At 40.6% G+C, this 21959-nt stretch overlaps 1 protein-coding gene across 7 annotated transcripts; it reads left to right on the top strand.

The window, feature by feature from the left end:
* The first annotated feature begins 1672 nt into the window (after nucleotides 1-1672).
* On the top strand, nucleotides 1673-20856 carry LOC111661257 (F-box-like/WD repeat-containing protein TBL1XR1). 7 transcript variants are annotated; one of them, XM_087176181.1, is made up of 17 exons: nucleotides 1673-1846; nucleotides 4028-4094; nucleotides 4777-4822; nucleotides 7323-7426; nucleotides 7552-7697; nucleotides 7896-8115; nucleotides 9992-10124; nucleotides 11678-11819; nucleotides 12265-12328; nucleotides 12422-12519; nucleotides 13866-13926; nucleotides 14334-14455; nucleotides 14809-14883; nucleotides 15038-15165; nucleotides 16152-16317; nucleotides 16433-16534; nucleotides 18116-20856. In XM_087176181.1, exons 4-17 carry the CDS (start codon nucleotides 7369-7371, stop codon nucleotides 18140-18142), a joined length of 1542 nt encoding a protein of 513 aa, XP_087032307.1. In that variant the 5' UTR covers nucleotides 1673-1846; nucleotides 4028-4094; nucleotides 4777-4822; nucleotides 7323-7368; the 3' UTR covers nucleotides 18143-20856. The 7 variants fall into 7 exon arrangements, with proteins under 7 accessions (XP_087032307.1, XP_023270533.1, XP_023270536.1 ...); XM_087176182.1 differs by lacking the exon at nucleotides 1673-1846 and adding an exon at nucleotides 2077-2271; XM_023414767.2 differs by lacking the exon at nucleotides 1673-1846 and adding an exon at nucleotides 2077-2267.
* The last annotated feature ends 1103 nt before the right edge of the window (nucleotides 20857-21959 follow it).

Below are 21959 nucleotides of genomic sequence, written 5' to 3' on the forward strand. Positions count from 1 at the left end.
TAGCAACCTTGTGTTATTGTCCTGCAGATTAGTTCCCCGCCCCCACACACACAGATACCATACTGCTGTACCCCTCGTGATCTCACATTTATGGAGGGAAACAGTGCTAATCTCATTCTATGGAGAGATAGATCTGTAATATACCGACGCAAACACATTTAGAGATTTTCGCAGATGAATGCTGACGTGTATCTTTTATATCTATTAATGTACAGAATACAATATGTGCACATGCTGTATGTAAAAATTGATGAGTAGGATTTACAGTCACAGAGAGGAGGTGAGTCAATTCACAATATTTCCCCCTAGAGTGAATCATATATTGCGTAAAGCCTGGCATTGGAGAGGAGGAATTTGTTTTGCATTTCTTCACTGGCAGCCAAAACACCCTCACACAGTGGGAGTGATGGAGCACACATTTCTGTTTATCCTGGCTCGAGGAGAAAGAAACAAGGGGCAAATCGCCCATGAATGGAACAATGGAGGCAAACAGCACTGAAACTGAAACCTGTTTTGCAGAACAGTTTTGTGTAGTGTGCACGAGATTCAACCCCAATCCTTGGAGTTTTAACATCGAGACCACCTCTGGTAGAGTAGATAAATTACAGTGCAGTGTAACATCCAATCACTCATCCATATTAGTGAATGTGTAGCACAAGATATTAGACCGAGAGCTCCCTGGTGGACAAGTTGCAAAGATGCTGACAAAGGGCCAGATGAGCACTGATATAACTGAGTGGGAGGATCAAACAGCTCAGAGACTGGGGGGTAGCAAAGGAACAAATCAGTGGACTGCAGTAACATACATTATCTGCTACAGCCAAATCCATCACTCAACAACACAGTTAATCAGATAGGCTATACAAATAATTTCTAACCTTTTAGACTTTTACCATCTGATTGCATGCAAATGCAGTATCTCTGCTATACTATCAGTGTTGACTTGGCTGATGTGTAAATGCCAAACTATTCTAACAATGCTAAAATATTTGTCTCACAAAATGATATATTATTTTGATGATGGGGATGTTCTTTGGTTTCCTTGTGTTTGTTAAGATGCACAGAGCGTGATAAATTGGAAAAGGATGTTTCAAGTGCATCTGTGTTCCCAGAAGAGATTATTAGATTTGTGGCAGCGAGAAAAAGCCCTGCAACAAAGGATTTACTGAATATGCTGCACATTTTCTGCTGCTGTACAATAAATTTAATAGTCCCCAATTCAGGATTTCATGATATGTCATCATCTCACAAAGTAAAAGGCTAAGACAGTGTAGCCACTTAAATGGGGACAGTCAACGATGACAGCCAAACAAGATGCACTGTGGATTTTGACAGTGAGCATCCAGTTTTTACTCAAGTAAATCCTTGAAATTTCATAAATCTTGCAGCATGAATGCTTTCAGGCTATCATCTTCACTGATTAGATTGAGGAAATTAATAATATTATGGATTATGTATACAGCTAAAAAAAAATGTGTAAAACACAGATTGCACTGATGATGTAAGCTTGTTGTTGACTTTCCCAGTCTGAATGACTGAGCAAAGGATAGGGGGTGGGGTGTCATTAATCCATGGCTAGTGATGACCAGACAAGCAAAAAAGAGGTGTAGTGGGGGATGGGCGAGGACACTCTTGTTGTGACTGGTGCTTGGCTGCGGTACAAACTTCCAGAGGCCTAGGCATTTTTTTTCTTTCCCTTCTCATTGGTCGGTTTCAGTGAGGAAATGTGGCTCCATTTTGCTGTGAAAACGTCAAACGGACCAGGAGTTAAAATTTAATCAACGCTGGATCACGGCTTTCAACTTTAGTAAACCACGACGTGTTGTTTGCGCTTTTGGAAAAATAGGTTAGTTGTCTATATAGCATTATATTCTAGCGCCACTTGGTAGAAATGTGAAATAACGCTGTTGACTATTCTTACATAAGTTACCAACCCCACTCTGCCGTAGACGATGGAGGATACGGTGAATGCACTGTCCATTGTCGTCGTCACGGGTTAATCGTTATATTGAGCTTTAGCGAGTAGAGCTTTGAAATAACAGTAGTTACAGGCAGCTCATTTTTGCATGTCAGGTCACTCCACTGTGTCGAATGTCTGAAGCCGTTGCTGGCTTCTTACCGCCTGGCTTTAGCTTTAATATTATAACCTAACGATAGTTAATATATGTGCGAAAACCATCTGTCTTGCAGTCGATTAAATAGATAACATGGTCTGACTTGAACACAAGAGCTGTGGAAGATATCGGCAATTGAAAGGTTATATCCAAGTAGGTACGAGATTATAGCAACACTGTCATTAGCATAGTATGCTAGCGTTAGCTACCACGCTAGTCTGTCTCGGTTGGGACCGATAGCGACGGGCTGACGATCTCACTGTACTCATCAGAAATGCTATTTCAAAGAAGCTAACTTAACGTTTGGGGTGTTGTCTAAAAAACTTAAACTATGAAACGGTAAACTGTAATGTTTGGTAGCTAACTGTAATGTTTGGCTTACTGTTGGTGACCTGTTTCAAATTAACGAAATCTTAGACCGCCTTGCCTGAGTGGCATGTGGGGTGACGGGTACGGCCGCCGCCAAGGCAAAATTAATGTTAGCTCGCCATTAGCCAGGGTGCTAACGTTGACTAGCTCATGGCAATGTCTTAGATTGGTTTGAAATGTGAAGTTCCCTATTACATAAGTTGGCGAGGTAAATAAAAAGACGCAAGTACCAAGTGTTTACTTGACAATCACTTAGAATAAGTTCTGATAAAGCCCGTTCCCATTTCCCCCGTACATCCACTCAGTGACCCATGACATGTGGGTAATTGTCAGCCTACTGTTAACATTACAGCTTTAATGAGTTAGATTAAACGATTACTACATTTAATTGATGTGGCACTGCGGCATATTTCAGTGTTCCACTAACAGAGGAGTGGACATTTGATTGAGGCTTGTCTTACAGAAATAAAGTGCATTTTGAGTCATTCATCGATACAAACTGTTCCACAAATCTGGCGGCTGCCTGCTTCAAATAGCGTGTCGGTTAATGCACGCACTGTAGTTTGTTCAGCCCATTCACGCGCTACCGTGTGTGGGGGGATGGGCAATTTATTTCCGCTAGTAGTTTACCATGCTATCTTGCTAATTAGCTACCGGCAGATTAACATGGTGACATAACTTGTATGTATTTAACTTGCACGAAATAAGTGTGAGCTGAGAAGGACCTGCAACCACATACACTGAAATGGCGATAAAAAACAAAATCTGAAAGATGCAGCTATATGAAACTACGTTTACCCCCCCCTCCCCCCCCAAAAAAAAAACTAACACCTCAGCCACCTGTTTATGAAACAGTACCAGTGAGCTGTTGGCTAAGTGGATATTGTAGGAGACAAGCATCTCAAACATGTCTTACTAAATTCAATTCACAATGATATGTCTGTGTTTCATTTACTTAATACAATACATAAGCACACTCCCCTTTAATTAGAGTTCTTCAGGGATAGTTGTACCATGCATAGCACAATCCACTGGCTGTTCTGGCTTTTTACATTGCTGACCCAGTTTCTCTCATTGTTCGGTGACACGCCCCTTTGTACATAACACTTTCCCTGGCTGCCTTTTCACCCACTCTCTGACACACTGCTGCTAAAATGTCCATTCTAATTAAGGTAATTTGTCACAGCACTGATAGAGAAACACTGTTATCTGTGAATACTATGACAAGGCCTGTGCGGTTCGTGTGCTGCTTGCTGCTACACGTTATTTTATACATAACTTTGGGGTATATTACTGAACTAAAGTACATGATAGGAGATGGTCTGAAGTGTATAAAGCAACCGTCACAATATTGAATGGGATTAATAAGTTTTATTTTTCTTGTTTGCCAAATTATTAATAGGGATACTACAATGCATGATACAGAATATTGAAACATTTTGAGTACAAGTGATTTCAGCCTGGAGAAACAGTATAATCTGTATCATTTATATAATTTAGATATGATGACAATCTGTGATTCATTTTCTGTCTATTTCTCTCAGGGACTGAAAGTTCTTGCTGAGGACAACGGAGATATGATGCGCCTCTGAAAATACCTTGCTCACATGGGTAGTGTATCTTGTTTCTGTTCTATATCCAAAATTTGTTTCACCTCTTTTTATGACTGCACACATTTATTGAGGTCTGGAAGATCACTTCACTATAGCAAAGTGTCAGGAGTCCTATAGAGATGGCAATTTAACTATCTATTCAACCAGTGGTAGGATGGTATACAGAAATGACTCAGACAAGACCAACTGTTAGTATTATGCATGCCCCAATAATGGCTAAGAACATACACATTTTTAACCTTAAAATATACCTAAAATAACCCAATTGTTAACATAGCTGTTGCAGTAATCAAGTGCTTTAATCAATTACAACTAATGTAAGTGTAATGAATATCCTGCGTTTTTTTTTGAAGTATATTTTTTGGGCTTTTTATGCCTTTATTTAACAGTACAGTAGAGAGAGACAGATCAGGAGACAGAGAGAGGGGGAATGACATGCAGTAAAGGGCCGTCCGATGTGGGATTCGAACCGGGGCCAACTGCAGTGAGGACTGTAGCCTCTACCTGCTCTACCCACTGCGCCACTCAACGCCCCAATGAACCAAATTTTAGTGTTGGAGAGGTGGTTGTTGTGGCTTCAGAGAAGAGAGATATCATAGGCCATACAACATTATTTGCATTTGTTGTTTTGAAATCATTATATTGGTCTGAGTTGTGGTATTATTATTCTGATTCCGCAGCTAAATTGCTGTACACTACCCAAGGTTTGGTGGAGTGTGGCACTAGGTCAGTACACATGTTGAAATTATTGCTGAGCATGTACTGCATGTTCAGAACTCAGGTGTGTAATAATGGAAACAATTGCTTTGAATCAAATTAAACATTGGTTAAGAGTGTGCAGTACAGTACTTCCCACAGAATTAGATTCTATTTGTTGCGATAGCTGACCACTGGGCTTTCTCAAATTAATTCTCAAATATTTCCATATATAAGATGCTCTATTGCAAATATTATAATATATAAATATAAGTTCTTTATGACAAATAAATAGCTGAAAAATGCAGTGTACAGCGTAATTTCTTCACGTCATGCCCAGCCCCGGCATGCAGCACACTCTGTTCACCCTGAAAGACAGGCACACAGACAGGTCCATTGTTGATGTATGGGAAACACTGCTGTAATACTTTTTTGAAAGAGCACCAATTGAAGGTCCACAGTGTGTTTTGTTGGACTTTTTTGTTTGTACACTTAACTAATTTGTATGTTGTCTTTTACACCTGTGCAAATTATTTAAAACATTTGGTGGATGGCCATTGTAAGTCCATCAGTATGACTTGTTGAAGGTCCTGTCCAGGGATAAACGAAGCTGAAACGGGGAAGGGAAGTAAAAGCACAATGTAGCATAGAAAGCAACTAGTACTCTCATTTATAACTAATAAGATTTAAATTTCTTATGATAAAGAATCATAGGCTTGACATTAATGCCCATCAATGAAAAGAGAATCCAGCTGCTGGAAAAGTGAACTTGAAGTTAGAAAGTGACAATGGCCTTTTTATTTTTATGTAGACAGGACATTGTGCCATTGCATTTTGAAATTATTTTCCATTAAATATTGAAATTTGTTAATAACTGTTTTGGCATGCCTGGCTGAGTGGCACTAACCATGGTACTGAAACTAGGATTTAGCCTAATCGTAGCATGTTAAATTAGCATCAAGCCTGGTGTATTTGTGAGTTTCAACCATGAACTATTAAGTTGATAAGCTTTTAAGTGTGATCCCATAAACTTTAAAGATAACGAAGAGATTCTTGGAACAATTTGCTTGTTGCATAGACCATCTTTCATGTAATTAGCTGCTAATTAGGCTGTCTAATCCTTTCTCATGACACATACAACTGAATATCTGAAGAAGTAAGATGATGAGACTCAGTCAGCTAAGAATGGGTCATTTTCATGTCGACCTCCTCAGTCTTGTGAGTAGCTAGATTGCTCCCCAGAGAAAGAAACACCGCTTGATAAAGCTGATGATCAGCCCTGATGTTCATAAAACATTCAAATATTGGACACAATGCCAGCGAGATGAATTGGTTGACCTATTCTTGTAACTGTGCTCTGACCCTGTTCACTGCTCTCAGACTTGCATATTAATGTAATTTTGCTGGCACCCTTTGAAAGCAGGTTAATATCTGATAAGCACAAGTGTTATATCAACATGATTGTAGTGCACTGTAACCATACTGAACCTTAAAGAAAATAATGGAAAAACACAGTGTGCTCTAGCAGCCTGAGTAAAGTGGTGGTGCAGTGGAAAAAGCACCCACTTGAATGTGAAAGTGGTCTCAGACTTTTGGACCCTACTGTATATATAAAGTAAGTATGTTCTTTCTATGTTGAAAGATTGTCATTCATTGTTTGTTTCAACCTGAATAGAAGCTCAATCTGTTAGATATTGTGGTTGTATCAAGCCATTTGCTAAGTACTAGTGGTAGTGCGTCATTGTGAGAAACATTAGCCATCATGACTTGTGACCACCTTGTTAGGGATTGCTGAAGGGTTTCTACTAGATTCAAGGCCTCTTGGTTCAGTTGGTCTTGGACCTCAGCCTCTGGGATGCAGCAGGAGACATGTTGACTTTTTCAGCCGGCTGGCATGATGGAAACAGGAGAGGTTCTGTCCCTCATCCAGACCCCTTGTTTATTTCCACAGTCTCGTTTAAACAGTGCGGGTTCTGCATGAATAAATATGGAGGCCGGACACAAGAACTGTACAATCTGTTATTGCTGAGGTTTAAAGCCCATCTATTCCAGACATTTTGGTCCAAAATACCCCGCCTACCTTGTGAAGACGGCTGGTAATTATTTCCAGTTGTAGGTTAATGAATGGAAACTGGTGCCCTGTTTAGAGCCAGGAGGCTTCTGCAGCCACCAAAGATAGAGAGGAACGAGACATCATTGTTTATCAAATGGCAGATCACAGTTTGCCTACTTCCCTGTTCTAAAGTTGCAAGATCTAGGTCAAGCAAGGTGATGTCTTTTCTAACCTCTTCCTCTTCTCGGTTTTCATCGTGTGTGCCAGTTTGGAATTAAGCTCGTAGTGTAACACCACCCTCGGTGTAAGTGTGTGTCAGGTCTCTTTTACACCTGGATCTGTGAAATAACATGTCCTCTTACTTGTTACTATCCATTTATGTTTCTGTGGGATGTTAATGCATGTGAGCGATGGAGATACTTTCAGGATACAAGCTCATTTCTGTGATGTGTAATACTCCGTGGTTTGCTTTTACAGGCTCCTATCCTGTGCTGACCCAATGGTTTAATCACCAGGACTAAAAATGAGCATAAGCAGTGATGAGGTCAATTTCCTCGTTTACAGATACCTGCAAGAGTCAGGTAAGTGTGACAGATTTTATTTACTAAATTACTAATTATTTAAAATCTAAAATTTTACACTGCTGCTGTTGACACTCTGCTATTGAACTTTGACTCTTATTTCCAAATGATTGTGCCTCTTCCAGGCTTCTCCCACTCAGCGTTCACCTTTGGCATAGAGAGCCACATCAGCCAGTCCAACATCAATGGAGCCCTGGTGCCCCCTGCTGCCCTCATCTCCATCATCCAGAAGGGCCTGCAGTATGTGGAGGCAGAAGTCAGCATCAATGAGGTCAGGGTCCATCTTTACACCATCAACTGCTATTTAGTGTATCCCTAAAATAAATTGGCAAGAAGAAGTGCACAGTCAGCTTTATGTTTTGACTCAGGTGTTCCTGTTGGCTTATATGTTGGGGAATATTTTTTCAATAATATCCATTATTAACATAAGGAAAGTGTGGTTATATAAAGTTTTGTGTTTTCTGCGTAGGACGGGACCTTATTTGACGGGCGGCCCATTGAGTCGCTGTCTCTAATCGATGCCGTGATGCCAGATGTGGTCCAGACCAGACAGCAGGCCTACAGGGACAAACTGGCCCAGCAGCAGCAGGCGGCGGCAGGCAGCGGCAGCAGCACAGGACCCCAAGGAAGCACGAAAAACGGAGAGGGTGCTGCCAACGGGGAGGAAAATGGATCCCACGCCTTAGCCAGTAAGCTATCTCATGGTTGTTCAGTCTCTGAATCAACTCTTTAACAAACAGCTGTGTTTTTTTGTGTTTGGGTGAAAAATGTTTGGCCACACTGCAGGAATTTATTTTCATAATCTTCTGCAGGATGCTTGGATATAATAATATTAAAGAGTGAAAGATGCTGTGTAAGCTTTTTATCAGCTCTTTATCAGGTTCACTGTGTATTATTGTCCCCTTTCACTTGAAAGTCTGACACAGTTATATAAAAGCTGTAATTTTGGATGATACCACAGCAGAAAGTTGGCACATTTATATAATAATAATAGTATAAGTCCAAAATAATAAACAAAACAAATTATACAATGTATGGCTTGGTGGTATGACCTAAATATCTACCACAGTAAATTTATTTCAAAGTAATGATATATATCGTGGTATAAAATTATGTCCCTGCATAAGTAAAGGAAAAATTAACTAATTAATTCATGACTTCAATGTTACATGGCTTACCTAACCCTTTGTTAACCAGTTCGTGGGGGGAAACCTGTGTGTGTGTGTGTGTGTGTGTGTGTGTGTGTGTGTGTGTGTGTGTGTGTGTGTGTCTCTGCCTGTGAGTATGATTTGTTCCCTCTTTCTGATGACAGCTGCGATACAACTTTAGGATTCTGTCTGGTGTGAAATGTCTGTTGCCTACTTGGTATAACATAAAGCTACTCTGGAGTTTTCCTTAAACATGCACGTGTTTCCACATGGTTTTGTTCTGCCTGTGTCTTCATGTCTGTTCTCACCTTTTACCAGCGTACAATTGTTTATTTATTTTAGCGTAGGAGGAAAAATGTGGTCTGGTTGTTTTCCCTCAAACCCTCTTTTTTCCCCCAACAATGATAACACCCCAGGCCTTAGAATCAAATTTAGATTGCTTCTGAGGGGTAGATTCAGGTTCTCACAGACAAGTCCACATTAGCGTACTCACTTACAGTATCTAGCATTGGTTGGTTACTTGTATTTCACACTCAGTGCCCACCTTATGGACAAGCTTTGTTTGGTACAAACACTCCTGCCCTTTAATTCCACTGCTGTCAGCTGTTCAAGCTGGTGTTCATTCAGTACAGTGCCGTTTACTTGACACATGAAACACTGGCATCGCCGTTCTACTTGAATTAACAACATCAGACGATGAAGTACATGTGCTGCTGTGGGACTGGAGGTTCCTTGGAAATGAGATGATGCCAAATGTTTAAATGGATCTGGTTTGCTTGCTGGTTGTTCATATGCAGAGCATTCAGAAAGTATTCAGATCCCTTCAATTTTTTTTTTCCTACATTTTATTATGTTGCAGCCTTATGCTAAAATTGAAGAATAATTCCCCTCATCAATCTACTCTCACTACACTATAATGAAGTGAAAACAGAATTTTAGAAATTTTTGCTAATTAATTAAAAGCTCAGGTGACTCCCATTTCTCGTGACATCTGTCTAAGGTCTCACAGCTGATGATGCATTTCAGAGCAAAAACCAAGCCAGGAGGTGGAAGGAACTGCCTGCAGAGCTTAGAGACAGGATTGTGTCAAGGCACAGATCTGAGGAAGGATACAAAAAAAATTCTGCTGCACATAAGGTTCACAAGAGCACAGAGGCCTCCAAAATTCTTAAATGGAAGAAGTTTGGAACAAGCAGGACTCTTCTTAGAACTGGGCGTTTGGCTAAACAGAGAGATTGAGGGAGAAGGGCCTTGGTAGGAGAGGTGACCAAGAACCCGATGGTCACTCTGACTGAGTTCCAGAGATCCTGTGTGGAGATTGAAGAAGCTTCCAGAAGGAAGAAAGTAGTTTATGATTACTGTTAATATAAACCTTTAGTTAAAAGGTTTTGTTTGTGCTTCTTTCTTCTTCCTGTAGATCACCACTCAGAGATGATGGAGGTGGATAGGGACGTGGAGATCCCCCAGAGTAAAGCCATGGTCCTGAGGGGCCATGAGTCCGAAGTTTTTATCTGCGCCTGGAACCCAGTGAACGACCTCCTCGCCTCTGGGTCAGTATCAGCACATCATCTCTCTCTGTCCACAGCTTTCACTGCTCATGCAGTGTCAATAGTAATAGTGGTCATTGGTCAATGGTAAAAGTGTCATTCTCACTTGGACACTGAAGTCATGTAGTGCATTAGTTTATTTTAATACACCAGTCACATTATTATCAATAGAGTCCTACATTTAATACAAGTCCTGTTTGTGTCCCACACTAGGTTGAGTTAATTAAAGACAAATTCAATGTCTCTTATTTGTCAGCCAATTAATTTTTAACACATAATTAGACAATTGTAAATCAGGTTAAGAATTAACCTTGTCTTGTTCAGGGGAAACTTGTGATATATGAGAAGAGTTTTTATTTTTGTTCCAAAGTCCCACCTCATTTATCACCATTGAAGAACTCTTTGTTGACAGGAGTCTGTTTTTCCAGTGTCATTATCCCTCCCCAGATGAATGCAGTAACGCAGAAGATTCTCTGACAATGTAGTGTTTATTAAAGAGCAAATCCTATTTCTGAATATGCTCTTGAAGTTGGGAGTGACAAATTATCCAGTAACAGTGACTGACTAAAGGCTTGTTGCCCATAAAGAACAACAAATTAACTGATTCATTATTACACAAACAGCCCCTATTGATTAATTGCATTTTAACATGTTCTCATCTAAATGCACAGCTTTGTTAGTCTTCAGTTTAAACAAACCCTCTCATTGAATCAACTATCTCCTTTGATGATGTTATGCGTTTACATCTCCACCCGCTCTTCCCACTGTGTTTGTCAACATTGCTGAGGGGAGATCCCTCAAGCAAAACATGTGATTGGACAAGATGCACCGGCTGGTCTGATCATGATTCTCTGCACGGAAGATAATGAAATTCTAAATACCCATCCCAGGACAGGCTTTGTCCAACTGTAAAATGGCCCCTACCCTGAGCCATAACATTAATGTCCTTTACAGCACATGGACCGATTCCCTGATCAGTGGGGAGAAGTGATTTAACTTTCACTAAACAAAAAAAGGATCAGAGTGATTCGTCATCTTCCTAAAATCCCATTAGACTTAGTTTAGTGTTCATTTATAAAAGTAGTAAACCAAACAGGTGAGCATCCAGCTGGATACATATACTGTGTGTTCACCAAAGTACTGCTCCTAATCATGGGCACACCTCTTAAAATTAAAGGAAATTGGAGAGAAATGCAGTTATTCAGGCACAGTCCTGTAATATCAGAGCAAATATCCACACAAACGAAATCAAAGTCACTGAGTTTTGTGCTTGTAAAATTTCTTTCTCCTTTTTCCTCAACAGATGATGTGAAAAGGTTTAATAGGGTTTTAAAAAGATTTCGGATTTGATACTGGGTTCAGGTTCGATAAAATGCCTTAAAACCCCAACCCTACTCGAGCGACGATGGTCAGTTTCATACAATTTTCATTACTGATTTTAAAAGTCAAAGCCAAGTTATGGTGCCTAATGTTAGGTTGTCTCTGTGTGTGTGTGTGTGTGTGTGTGTGTGTGTGTGTGTGTGTGTGTGTGTGTGTGTGTGTGATGACTCGGGCAGGTCTGGGGACTCAACAGCACGGATCTGGAACCTAAGTGAGAACAGCACAGGCGGATCCACCCAGCTGGTTCTGAGGCACTGCATACGGGAAGGGGGCCAGGACGTACCCAGCAACAAAGACGTCACCTCACTAGACTGGAATGTGAGTGGGTGTGTGTGGGTGTGTGTGTGTGTGTGTGTGTGGTTGCACAGTATGATTGTGTGCGTCTGTTCCACTGAGTGCAGTTTAAGTAATCTAATCTAGTGCTGTGTGTGTGTGCATGCCTGTGGCCACTACTTCTGCTAGAGGCATTCCTTCCAACCAGATATATGGGGGCGAGTCATTCCCACAGGGGGAACAGGCCTTTCATGCTGCTCAGCTGCAACCTATTTTTTCCTTGAGTAGTACAAGTCAATGCACAACACCAAATTTGCACTAATATTTTATGTTATAAACTATTTATTTCTCAGTATGAGCCTCATTAATGAAGAAAGTGGAATTTACTTGCAAAATATGGAAAAATTATGAACCAAAATATACAAATGAAATTTAGAATTATTTAATGCAACTTGCTGCAACTAATAAGAATCATTTCTGTCTTTTTCAGAGTGAGGGAACGTTGCTAGCAACAGGCTCATACGATGGCTTTGCTAGAATATGGACAAAAGATGGTAAGACTCTCAAGCTTGTACTACAAATATGAATGGATAGTGAAATGTTTCTCCTCTCTTTCTAAGCTCTGGTGGGTTTTTTTATGTTTTCAGGTAACTTGGCCAGTACATTGGGTCAACATAAAGGTCCTATATTTGCACTCAAGTGGAATAAGAAAGGAAACTTCATCCTCAGTGCTGGTGTAGACAAGGTAAAGCATATGGATTGATTTTAGCTGCGTTTTTTTCCCAAAGTACAGACATTTCTTGAAATATTGGTTTGTCAGTGTTATCCCTCTGGAGCCCCCTGAAATATTATCATCACCATCTTAAGCCCCATTCAGACAGGATTAACATTAGAGGGGGAGGTGGGGAAGAAAATATTCACAGTGCTCCTTAGTAAGTTAACTCTTCCTTCCCGGACGGCATTTTAACCAGCAGGAAATTACAGGATATGATCTGTGATAGACATGGACATATCTTTAGACAAAGACAAAAGCCTCATCACGGAGAGTTGAAGAGGGTGTGGAGAGACATGATGCAAATTCATGCAGCACATGAATGAAGTGCATATTGATATCATTCAGCATGACTTACACTTATGTCCATCGCAAATAAAGTCCCATAAATCTTCTTATAAATCATAGATAGATAGACATAGATAAAAGACTCCACAGAACTTGCCATAGAGAAAAAAACAAGTCAGATATTCTCAACTCATTTAAAGTCACTGACCAGCCCAGGTAATGTTAAAATCACCCCACCTCCTCTAGAGAAATAAATCCAGTCCGAATGGAGCTTTTCTGTGATATATTTCCTATAGTTGACCAGTTTGAAAGGAGGGTTGAAATAGTTCAGAAATGTGTGATGGATTAATTAGGTTGGTGTCGTCTGTGGGTCACATGATCACTGTCAAAGATGAATAGTTTTCCGATAAGTAACAGTTTCCTGGGATGTTAAAAAGCTTTTCATGGGTCTTTCATTTTTGTTGGGCCACTGTTTGTTCTTGAGGATTAGAGAGTTGGAAAAATTTGGCAGACCAAGCAGTATTTTAACAGTTAATGCTCATTGGATGTATTCTAAAATGAAGTTGTTGATTTTAGGTTGCTTTTAGTACTGAAACATTCAGTCAGTCAATTACTTGATTGGTTCCAGCTTCTAAAAAAGAATTTGTTGTATTTCTGTGTTTTATATCATTGGAAATCGAATGTATTGAATTGAATTGAAATCGAATGAATTGGGCTTTGGGCTCTGATAAACAACAAGCAGATTAATAGTAATAATCAACAATGAAAATGGTAATAAGTTACAGCCATAGTTTGTTTATGATGAATTACAATGATCTACAAACATTAGTTATGGAAAGGCACAACATATAAATGGCAACTGTTTATGGACATTGTACAACATTGCCATCTAGTGTACTTAAGTGTAATAACATACACGGTGTCACCTTCAGCATACATATTAATGCCCAAGTGCTGTGGTCTTGCAGGTATAAAAAGGCCTGAGGTGTGTATAATGTGTATAAATAATGAAAATCTCTTCCTTCACACAGACCACAATTATTTGGGACGCACACACGGGAGAGGCAAAGCAACAATTTCCTTTCCACTCGGGTGAGTGACAGGAGTCAGCTGGATTATTCCACATGACTTTTAATGCAGGAGAGTCTGTTTTAGACAGATGTTACGTTTTGCTGAACTGCAGTCAGACCATAATGATGATAAAATTCCTTATTTTCTGGCATTAAATCTTAAAACATTTTACACAACAGCTCTGAATTGTGACAGTGTGACAGTAATAGATCAAACCTCCAAATGAATGTGCAAACTTTATGTTATGGTTATACATTTTTAGTATTATGCTTAAGTTTTAAAACTATCTGCACAGTCAATAGTTAATTCAGATGAAGTGTGGCAATGAGAAATATATTCAGACCATCATACTGTTGTTGTCATCTCATGTCCCGCCTGCATATCTGACTGCTGCAGCAGCCCTAAGCTCCGTCTCTGCCTCCCAACAGCACCTGCTCTGGACGTAGACTGGCAGAGCAACAACACGTTTGCCTCCTGTAGCACAGACATGTGCATCCATGTGTGTAAGCTGGGTCAGGACAGACCTGTCAAGACCTTTCAGGGACACACGGTAAGACGTGGATCTTTTGTGTCTGTGCTGCTTTCTCACAGGGAGGGAAATGAGAAGCCATACACAAACCAAACACACCACTGTTAGATAATATGAAGCGTGTCGAAGGACCACTGTAGGTGCATTCAGAAAAACTCAAACCACTTGTTAAAAATCCCCCTCACATCTGTGACAAGCTGACAAACTTTGGACACGGTTTTATAAATCAGTTATTGGGATGCATGAAGACACTGTATATTGATGCGTGAACATCGAAACTAAATGCACATTGTTTCTAAATTGTCTGTTGCCTGTGCACATCAGTCACATTTGCTCCTTTGTTTTATTTCTAACCCCTATCTTTCTCGCTGTAGAATGAGGTGAACGCCATTAAGTGGGATCCCACTGGCAGCTTGCTGGCCTCCTGCTCCGATGACATGACTCTCAAGGTCAGTCCACACAACACACAAATGCAGTGTATGTCACCTAATGGCCAAAAAAAAGGCATAAAACTGGCCTTAATCAGACACAGTTTTAAAGAAAAGTGTTGTACCTTGTGTTACCAGTGATTGTTTTTAATTGCTTCCTTCCTTTCTGGCATAGATCTGGAGTATGAAGCAGGACTCATGTGTCCATGACCTTCAGGCCCACAGCAAAGAAATCTACACCATCAAGTGGAGCCCCACAGGCCCCGGGACCAACAACCCCAGCGCCAACCTCATGTTGGCCAGGTAAGAGTGTAAAGCTGCACCTGAACACCAGCTTCAGTTACAGGAGATTTTATCTCCTTGTGTCATTGGATTGCTACAGTGTAGTTTTGTATTTATAGGTGCAAGATGACAGTGTTTATGCAATCCTATCTCAAATTAGGAAAATGAAAAACAGCAGTGTCTTCATATTTTCTCATAATTATGAGGCGATACTCAATCAGGCGGATACTCAATAGTTTATTCAGGTGGGGTGAACCAGTGCTTTACTCTGGTGTGTACCACATTCTTGTTCTTTTGTTCAATGGGGCATGAAGTGTGTAAAATATTGAACAACTTGTATAAGTTTTCTGACCTCTAATCAGATTTTGGTCACAGTCTCATTCCTTTGAATGAACCTCATCAATAAAATATCTGACAATGATCTCAGGGCTGCGACCTGTAATATGCAGGTTTAACCGTGCCGTAATAAGGTTTGCCTGGGCTGAATACTGACATCTCAAGAGACGGTTCTGGTACCTGAGCTGTGTTTTAAGCTGTAGGCTGAGTCACCACATGGCTACCTTAAATGATTTTCAGATGAACCTTATGCTGCAGTGACTCAACTGATCCTGTGGAAATCACAGGGTCAGACAAGCCAGAATGGGCTTTCTACCTCAACAGCCTACAGTCCTCAAGCGCCTATGTGTACCTGGCAATGCCATCCACTGTGAACTACTCAGTGTGTCATTTTGTCCTTCCATGAGATGCACCTCTCAAATCAATAATTGTAATTACTTATAAGGATTTTTTAATCTGAATTAGGAAATAGTTGATACGAGTGACGATATTTTCTCAGGTGAACATAATATTTTTGCATAGACAACTTGTTAAATAGCTTGTTTCAATTCATTAGTAGCTGTCATATCCAGTTGACATACAGTATTTTACAGCTGTGGTACATGGCACTTTATTATTATTATGCTCCTTCACTCTTTGACACCAAGCTCACTTCGCGTCCCTCTCCCTAGCGCATCATTTGACTCAACAGTGCGTCTGTGGGACGTAGAGCGTGGGGTGTGTATCCACACACTGACCCGCCACCAGGAGCCCGTCTACAGCGTGGCTTTCAGCCCTGATGGCAGGCACCTCGCCAGCGGCTCTTTCGATAAGTGTGTCCACATCTGGAACACTCAGGTCTGGAATGACAACCAATAACCACATATACACTAATAAACTTTGTGTTAAGTCTACACAAATATGAAAAAGAAGTTGCTTGCCATTTCTAAGATGTGTGTACGTGTTTCTTCAGACTGGTGCTTTAGTCCACAGCTACCGGGGGACAGGAGGGATCTTTGAGGTGTGCTGGAACGCCACAGGGGACAAAGTAGGAGCCAGCGCGTCAGATGGATCGGTGAGTTGTGCTGCATCGAGTGCTTAGACAGACACACACACACCAGCCGCCCTGGCCTCTGTGTACAACTCTCACAACAGTCTACTGACCTGGGGAATCTGTGGGTCAACCCTGTGTATTAAAGGTTTGACCCAGGTAAGCTGACACCATAAAATGGGGTGATGATGACTTATGATACGAGGCTTCCCTGTTTCAGTGATCTGGCTTCTACATGTGGCTAAACGAGATTGTTGATTAATGAGGCAATAGTGTGCTATGGTGGTGGCGACAAGGTCAGAAAACCAGAATTTGAACACAGCTTTGGTGACTGTGGTGAACTTAAACTGAGCAGACCTGTTTGAAATGTAGCATCAAAAATTGAACAACAGTTGACGTTGCACTGCCATTATTTAACACTAGATAGAGCCACTGTTGTCTGAAATGTTAGTCACTGCTTAGTAAATGAACCATTTGTAAATTGTCAATAGCAAACTAACACCCCCCCCATTTTTCACACTTTTTGTTTTAGAGTTTTATTCTGAAATTAAGTAGTATTTTTTATCAATAATAATGCTAATAATCAAATGCACTCATTTATTTTGGGGCTATCTTTCTACATGGTAATGCCCCACAATGACCTAGCATACTGAGCTCAATCAAAGGTTTCCAAACTGGTGCAAAGGAATGCTCCATAAAACCTTGGACATGGACCAGTTTTTCAGCATCAACCTGGGGAGTGAATTTAGTAGCCGGGCAAGAAGTGCTGTGATCAGGGAGATGACTGCAACACCCCATCAGTCAGGCGTTTCTGGTGGATGGCTGGACAGAAGTATCTACACAGTTAAAGGGATACTGCAGCCACATGGTTGTTAGCCAAGTAACACTAAAAGGAAGTGCTTAAAAAAACAACAGTTAGCCACAGGTACTGGGAGACTGTCCAGGATAAGAGCATAATATACAGAGACCCTTGAAGAAAGTTGAAGTCTGCACTACAGCAGATAGACAAGACACACCGAGGTGGTTTGGGAACAAGCATCTGAATGTCATTAAGTTGCTGAGCCAAAATCTGACCCAATTGGAAATCTGCTCAGAAACCTGGAAATCTCAGTTCATTGATGCTTTTCAGCCAAACTGACTTGACACTGAAATGCCTGCCACTGGAGGTTCTGCAAAATACTGAATAAAGGCTCTGAATATGCATCATGTTATTGTCCAATTTCTACACTTCTGGATACAAAGCAGGTGTTCAAACTTTACTTTTAATCAATTGTTTGCCCTGACCAAGTCACAACATGAAATCTTTTATGATTGGCTGCTGCTAACAGAATGCATTTTCCATCAGGTGCCTGTCATGTTTGTGTGTGCTTGACACAGTAATTTTCTGGCTTTCATTCACACTAACTGTATTAACAATGAATTTTAATTTACATGCAATTAAAAAAAATCCACACAAAACCTAGAAAAAACTTTTTGTCTTAAAAAGGGACTAATATCTGAAGTTACTGATGATAAATGAAACCTCCTGTCTGTGTCAGTTAGAGCTCTGACGTGGTAGAAACAGTAGTGTTGTTTCTAACCGTCTGCCAATTCCTGTTTTTTCAGGTTTGTGTATTAGACCTGAGGAAATGACGCTCGTCTGCGGGAGCCATGGACCGACTACGAATGTGTACATAGCCAAAATGACTGACTGTCCCTGCCTGTCCGCCACACTGCTGTAGTCCCTTCAGATGCCATGGCCCACCATTACAGCCAAACAGAGCCTCCCCCCTCCTCCTCATGTACACACAAGGACCACACCTTCGCTACATGCAGTCATTATGTACCTGTCTGACAGGTGTGTATGGACACTTGCGTTGCTCTCACAGACCTGCAGGGAGAAACCTGCAGTTTGTACACTCAGTATGACCTTGTTGGACCCATCACACACAAACCAAAACACCAGGATTCTTCTTGCTTTCCTCTTTTTATCCTTTGTACCAGATTTATAAAGATTTTTGTTCTCTGTTGGTGTGTGCATATTGCATATGTCAGCATCTGGTGTCCTGTGGACATTGTTGTTTTGAATTTGGATTTTACTGTAGGTTTTATATTACATGTGGGTTGGGAGAGAAGGGAGGGGGGGTTGAGAGTTGTTTGTCTTTTACAATTGGTATTCGAAGCTGTTCATTGGCACTCTTCAAGGTTCAAAAATGCAGATGTATAGCTCAGAAGATGAAGTGGTTTATAATTTTGTCAACTATTTTTATCGAATAGATTTGCTCCATTTGCCATTTTTAACAAAGTCTAAAGCAGTTAATCAAAGGGTGAACTGTCCTTTGTTTTTGCAACTTTTATCCTCAGAAATGGTTTTCAGGTTTTCACAATTCATCAGGTTAATATAGAGCTCTAAAGAATTCAAAACCTCCAGGCTGAGAGATAATCTGTGTAGCTGTTAAACTCCATGTCAATCTCATGTTCTAACAGCGTGCTGGGCAGAAAGACAGTAAATGTGCAGTCAGCTTGAGGTTCCTGTCATTGAAACTGAGCTCGTCCTGGACCTGCGTCCTAAGCTTACGAGTAGACGGCCATGCTTTTGTGTCAGTAGTGAGGTAACGTGGCACAGCAATAGCTTGCTTTCTGGCGTCAATGCAGCTTCTGTGGGGAAAGAGAGAGAGAGAGAGAGGGCGAGAGAGATATGGGAAAACAAGCCAATAACGGCTTGAATCCATCTGACGTAAACAATTAATAGTCATAATTGTGCTTGTATCCAATGCTTAATGATAATCAGACTAAGTTGGTCTAATTGTGCTTGGTCATTAAACATCAGGACATCATGTGGAGTGCCACTCCCTCTGCAGGCACAGGGTTTTGGATCGCACCTTCGTAAACACAACTCAACATTCGCTCACATCACGACTGAGACAGTGAATCGAAAACTGCACACTTCACATCAGTTGGTCATGTTGAGCAGACCTTCACAACCACGAGTCAGCTTCAAACTTTCACTCTGTAACGTGTGCAGCTTTCGTATCCAGTGTTGACCTAAGTACACACTACAGTCCTTGCTTTGGTTTGCTGTTGTTGCCCAGCATTAACACACACATACACACTCTCTGGAGACAGGCTGTGTTCAGGCCTATGCACGGATAGACGGCGCTTTTGTTTGTAGTGTTCAGACTTGCTGTTTTGAGGCAAGTCTGTGCTTGTTGTTACAGAGCAGACTCGCAGCATATGACTTCATGTAACATGGTATCTGCATATAATATATATATATATAAATATATATCTGTGCTATCACAGGGGATTCTTTTGTATGCCACTCGTGTGCTGAGGGTGGATTTTAAAGTAACTTTTTGAAGACGCTTGAACTACAGTATGTGATGTTGCTGTGCATCACCAGGGGTCGTGACCATGAGGAATGGTTTTTATAAAATACCATTAAACAGTCATAGCGAATTAAAAACAAAAAGAAGAGCAGCCCTTTGAAGGGTCTTTTTTCTCTGCACTTTAGGCTAAAAATGGAGAAACGGAGGTGTGTTTATTCAAGTCATCATAGACACACCTAATGTTGAAAATGCTCTTAACGATGAATCAGAATTGATGCAGAACGTGTGGCGTGCAGTGTTCCAGTGGGGAAACGAGGGGGGAAAGGTGTCTTGTCTCGACTCCTCAAGGTTACACGAACCAAGCCAACTTCATCTCATAGCCATAACTAACATCTAACGGCTTGACACACACACACACACAGACACACACACACACACAGACAGACACACACACACACACCGTCAAAAGTTTCAGAGATTTTGTTCAGAATGTTGCTCGTTTTTAAAAAAATAAATAAAAATTTTGTACTGAAGCTATAGACTATTTTGAAGTTTGCTTTAATGCAGTCAGCAGTGATTGGACTGTACCACAAAGACACTATTTCAAATGATGTCTATGACAGTGGAATGGTATTTTATAATGGTTTGTTTTTAGATGATAAGCTTTTTACACTGCAGTCAAGCGTGTTTGCTATTTTTTGTTCCTACCGAAAGTACTAATGTTGACTCTATCTTTGCTATGTCGGAGAGCCCTTGAAGGTTTTGTACTTCTCAAAACTTTTGTAATTCTGATTTATTTGTAGCTATGTACTCAAAATGAACAAAAATATAAAAATTTGGATTTAATTGTTGATGTATTATAACACAGAACATGTAAATACCAATTTGCAGATTTTTTTTTTGTGTTGTCTTTGCCCTCACCTACGTTGTACTCTCTTTCTCTCTCACTCACATGGTTGCTGGTCTGCAGCCTCCTGATCTGACTGTTGTAAAATCACTCAGATCTCAAGGTCTAGAATAAAATCTATTTTGATAATATCATCATGTTTGCATTTGATTTCCACACTTGTCTGGTTTTGGTGTTAATTGATTGTTATGGACTACAGTACCTAACTACAATCCTTTGGCAACACACACTGTGTTCAGACCAGTGTTTTTCACATTTTATGTTGCCGCCTCTTTTCCCTCATCATTCCACTCAATATCCAATCATGACAGAGCAAAAACAGAAATTTGAAATGGAAAATGTGTAAGAACCCTGATCAAGTCAAAATTTATTATTTATTAATTTGTTAAACACTTTGGTTTAAGGCAACATACCTGAAGGACTAATGACATTCACCAGCCTCAGATATACTTTGTTTAGTGCTAATTTTTTAGTAAAACTAAAAATTTTATTTATTTGCACCTGAAAAACCTGAGCATTTTTAACAGGAACACCTGCACACCTGCTTATTCATGAAATTATCCAATCAGCCAATCGTATGGCAGCAGTGCAATGCATAAAGTCATGCAGCTACAGGTCCGGAGCATCAGGTAACGATCAAATCAAACATCAGAATGGAGAAAAATGTAATGACTTGACTTTGGTTGCAATGCTTCACACTGATGTATGAAAGCTGGGGTCAGTTGATGTACACAGCCAACAGAGCTGTTGACCAGAGGGCGCCGATGAATCCAAAGCTGAATGACAACGCTTATGTTAACACGATCACATATGCGTTTCCCATGGAAAATGCTAAGATGGAGCTCAGAAAAACATGTAAGTCAAAGAAGGGTGAGCAAAACCATCACAGATGGATGTCGCAGCATAAAGCAAAACTATTCACCTGAAGTCGCAGAGTACAGATTGCATCAACTACACGAGAAGTAAGTTAGTCATCCTGAAGAGTCTGTGACAAGACAAATGAGGTGTGACAAACCTGAAATGTTGAGCAAGCAATCCTGCCGAGCCGCTAAAGCCACACCCAGTGTCAGACATGCCAAGGACAGAAACAACAATCTCATTCAAGTTAGACTAAGGTGTCAGTATTGAAAACCACAGTACAAACAAAGCGGTGTAAAGGTGTGGGGATCTATCTATCTATCCATCTGAATGTCACAGTCTGAGTATTACTGCTGACATCCCATGATGGCCACAG

Source organism: Seriola lalandi, unplaced genomic scaffold, assembly GCF_002814215.2.
Source record: "Seriola lalandi dorsalis isolate HSWRI2012SDOR001 ecotype SW California unplaced genomic scaffold, Sedor1 jcf7180002054542, whole genome shotgun sequence".
NCBI classification, from domain to species: Eukaryota; Metazoa; Chordata; class Actinopteri; order Carangiformes; family Carangidae; genus Seriola; species Seriola lalandi.

Coding starts and splice junctions, on each gene's coding strand:
- LOC111661257 (XM_087176181.1), top strand. CDS start 7,369: ATGAGCATAAGCAGTGATGAGGTCAATTTCCTCGTTTACAGATACCTG. Junction 7,427..7,551: donor CAGATACCTGCAAGAGTCAG/GTAAGTGTGACA, acceptor TGCCTCTTCCAG/GCTTCTCCCACTCAGCGTTC. Junction 16,535..18,115: donor CCAGCGCGTCAGATGGATCG/GTGAGTTGTGCT, acceptor CTGTTTTTTCAG/GTTTGTGTATTAGACCTGAG.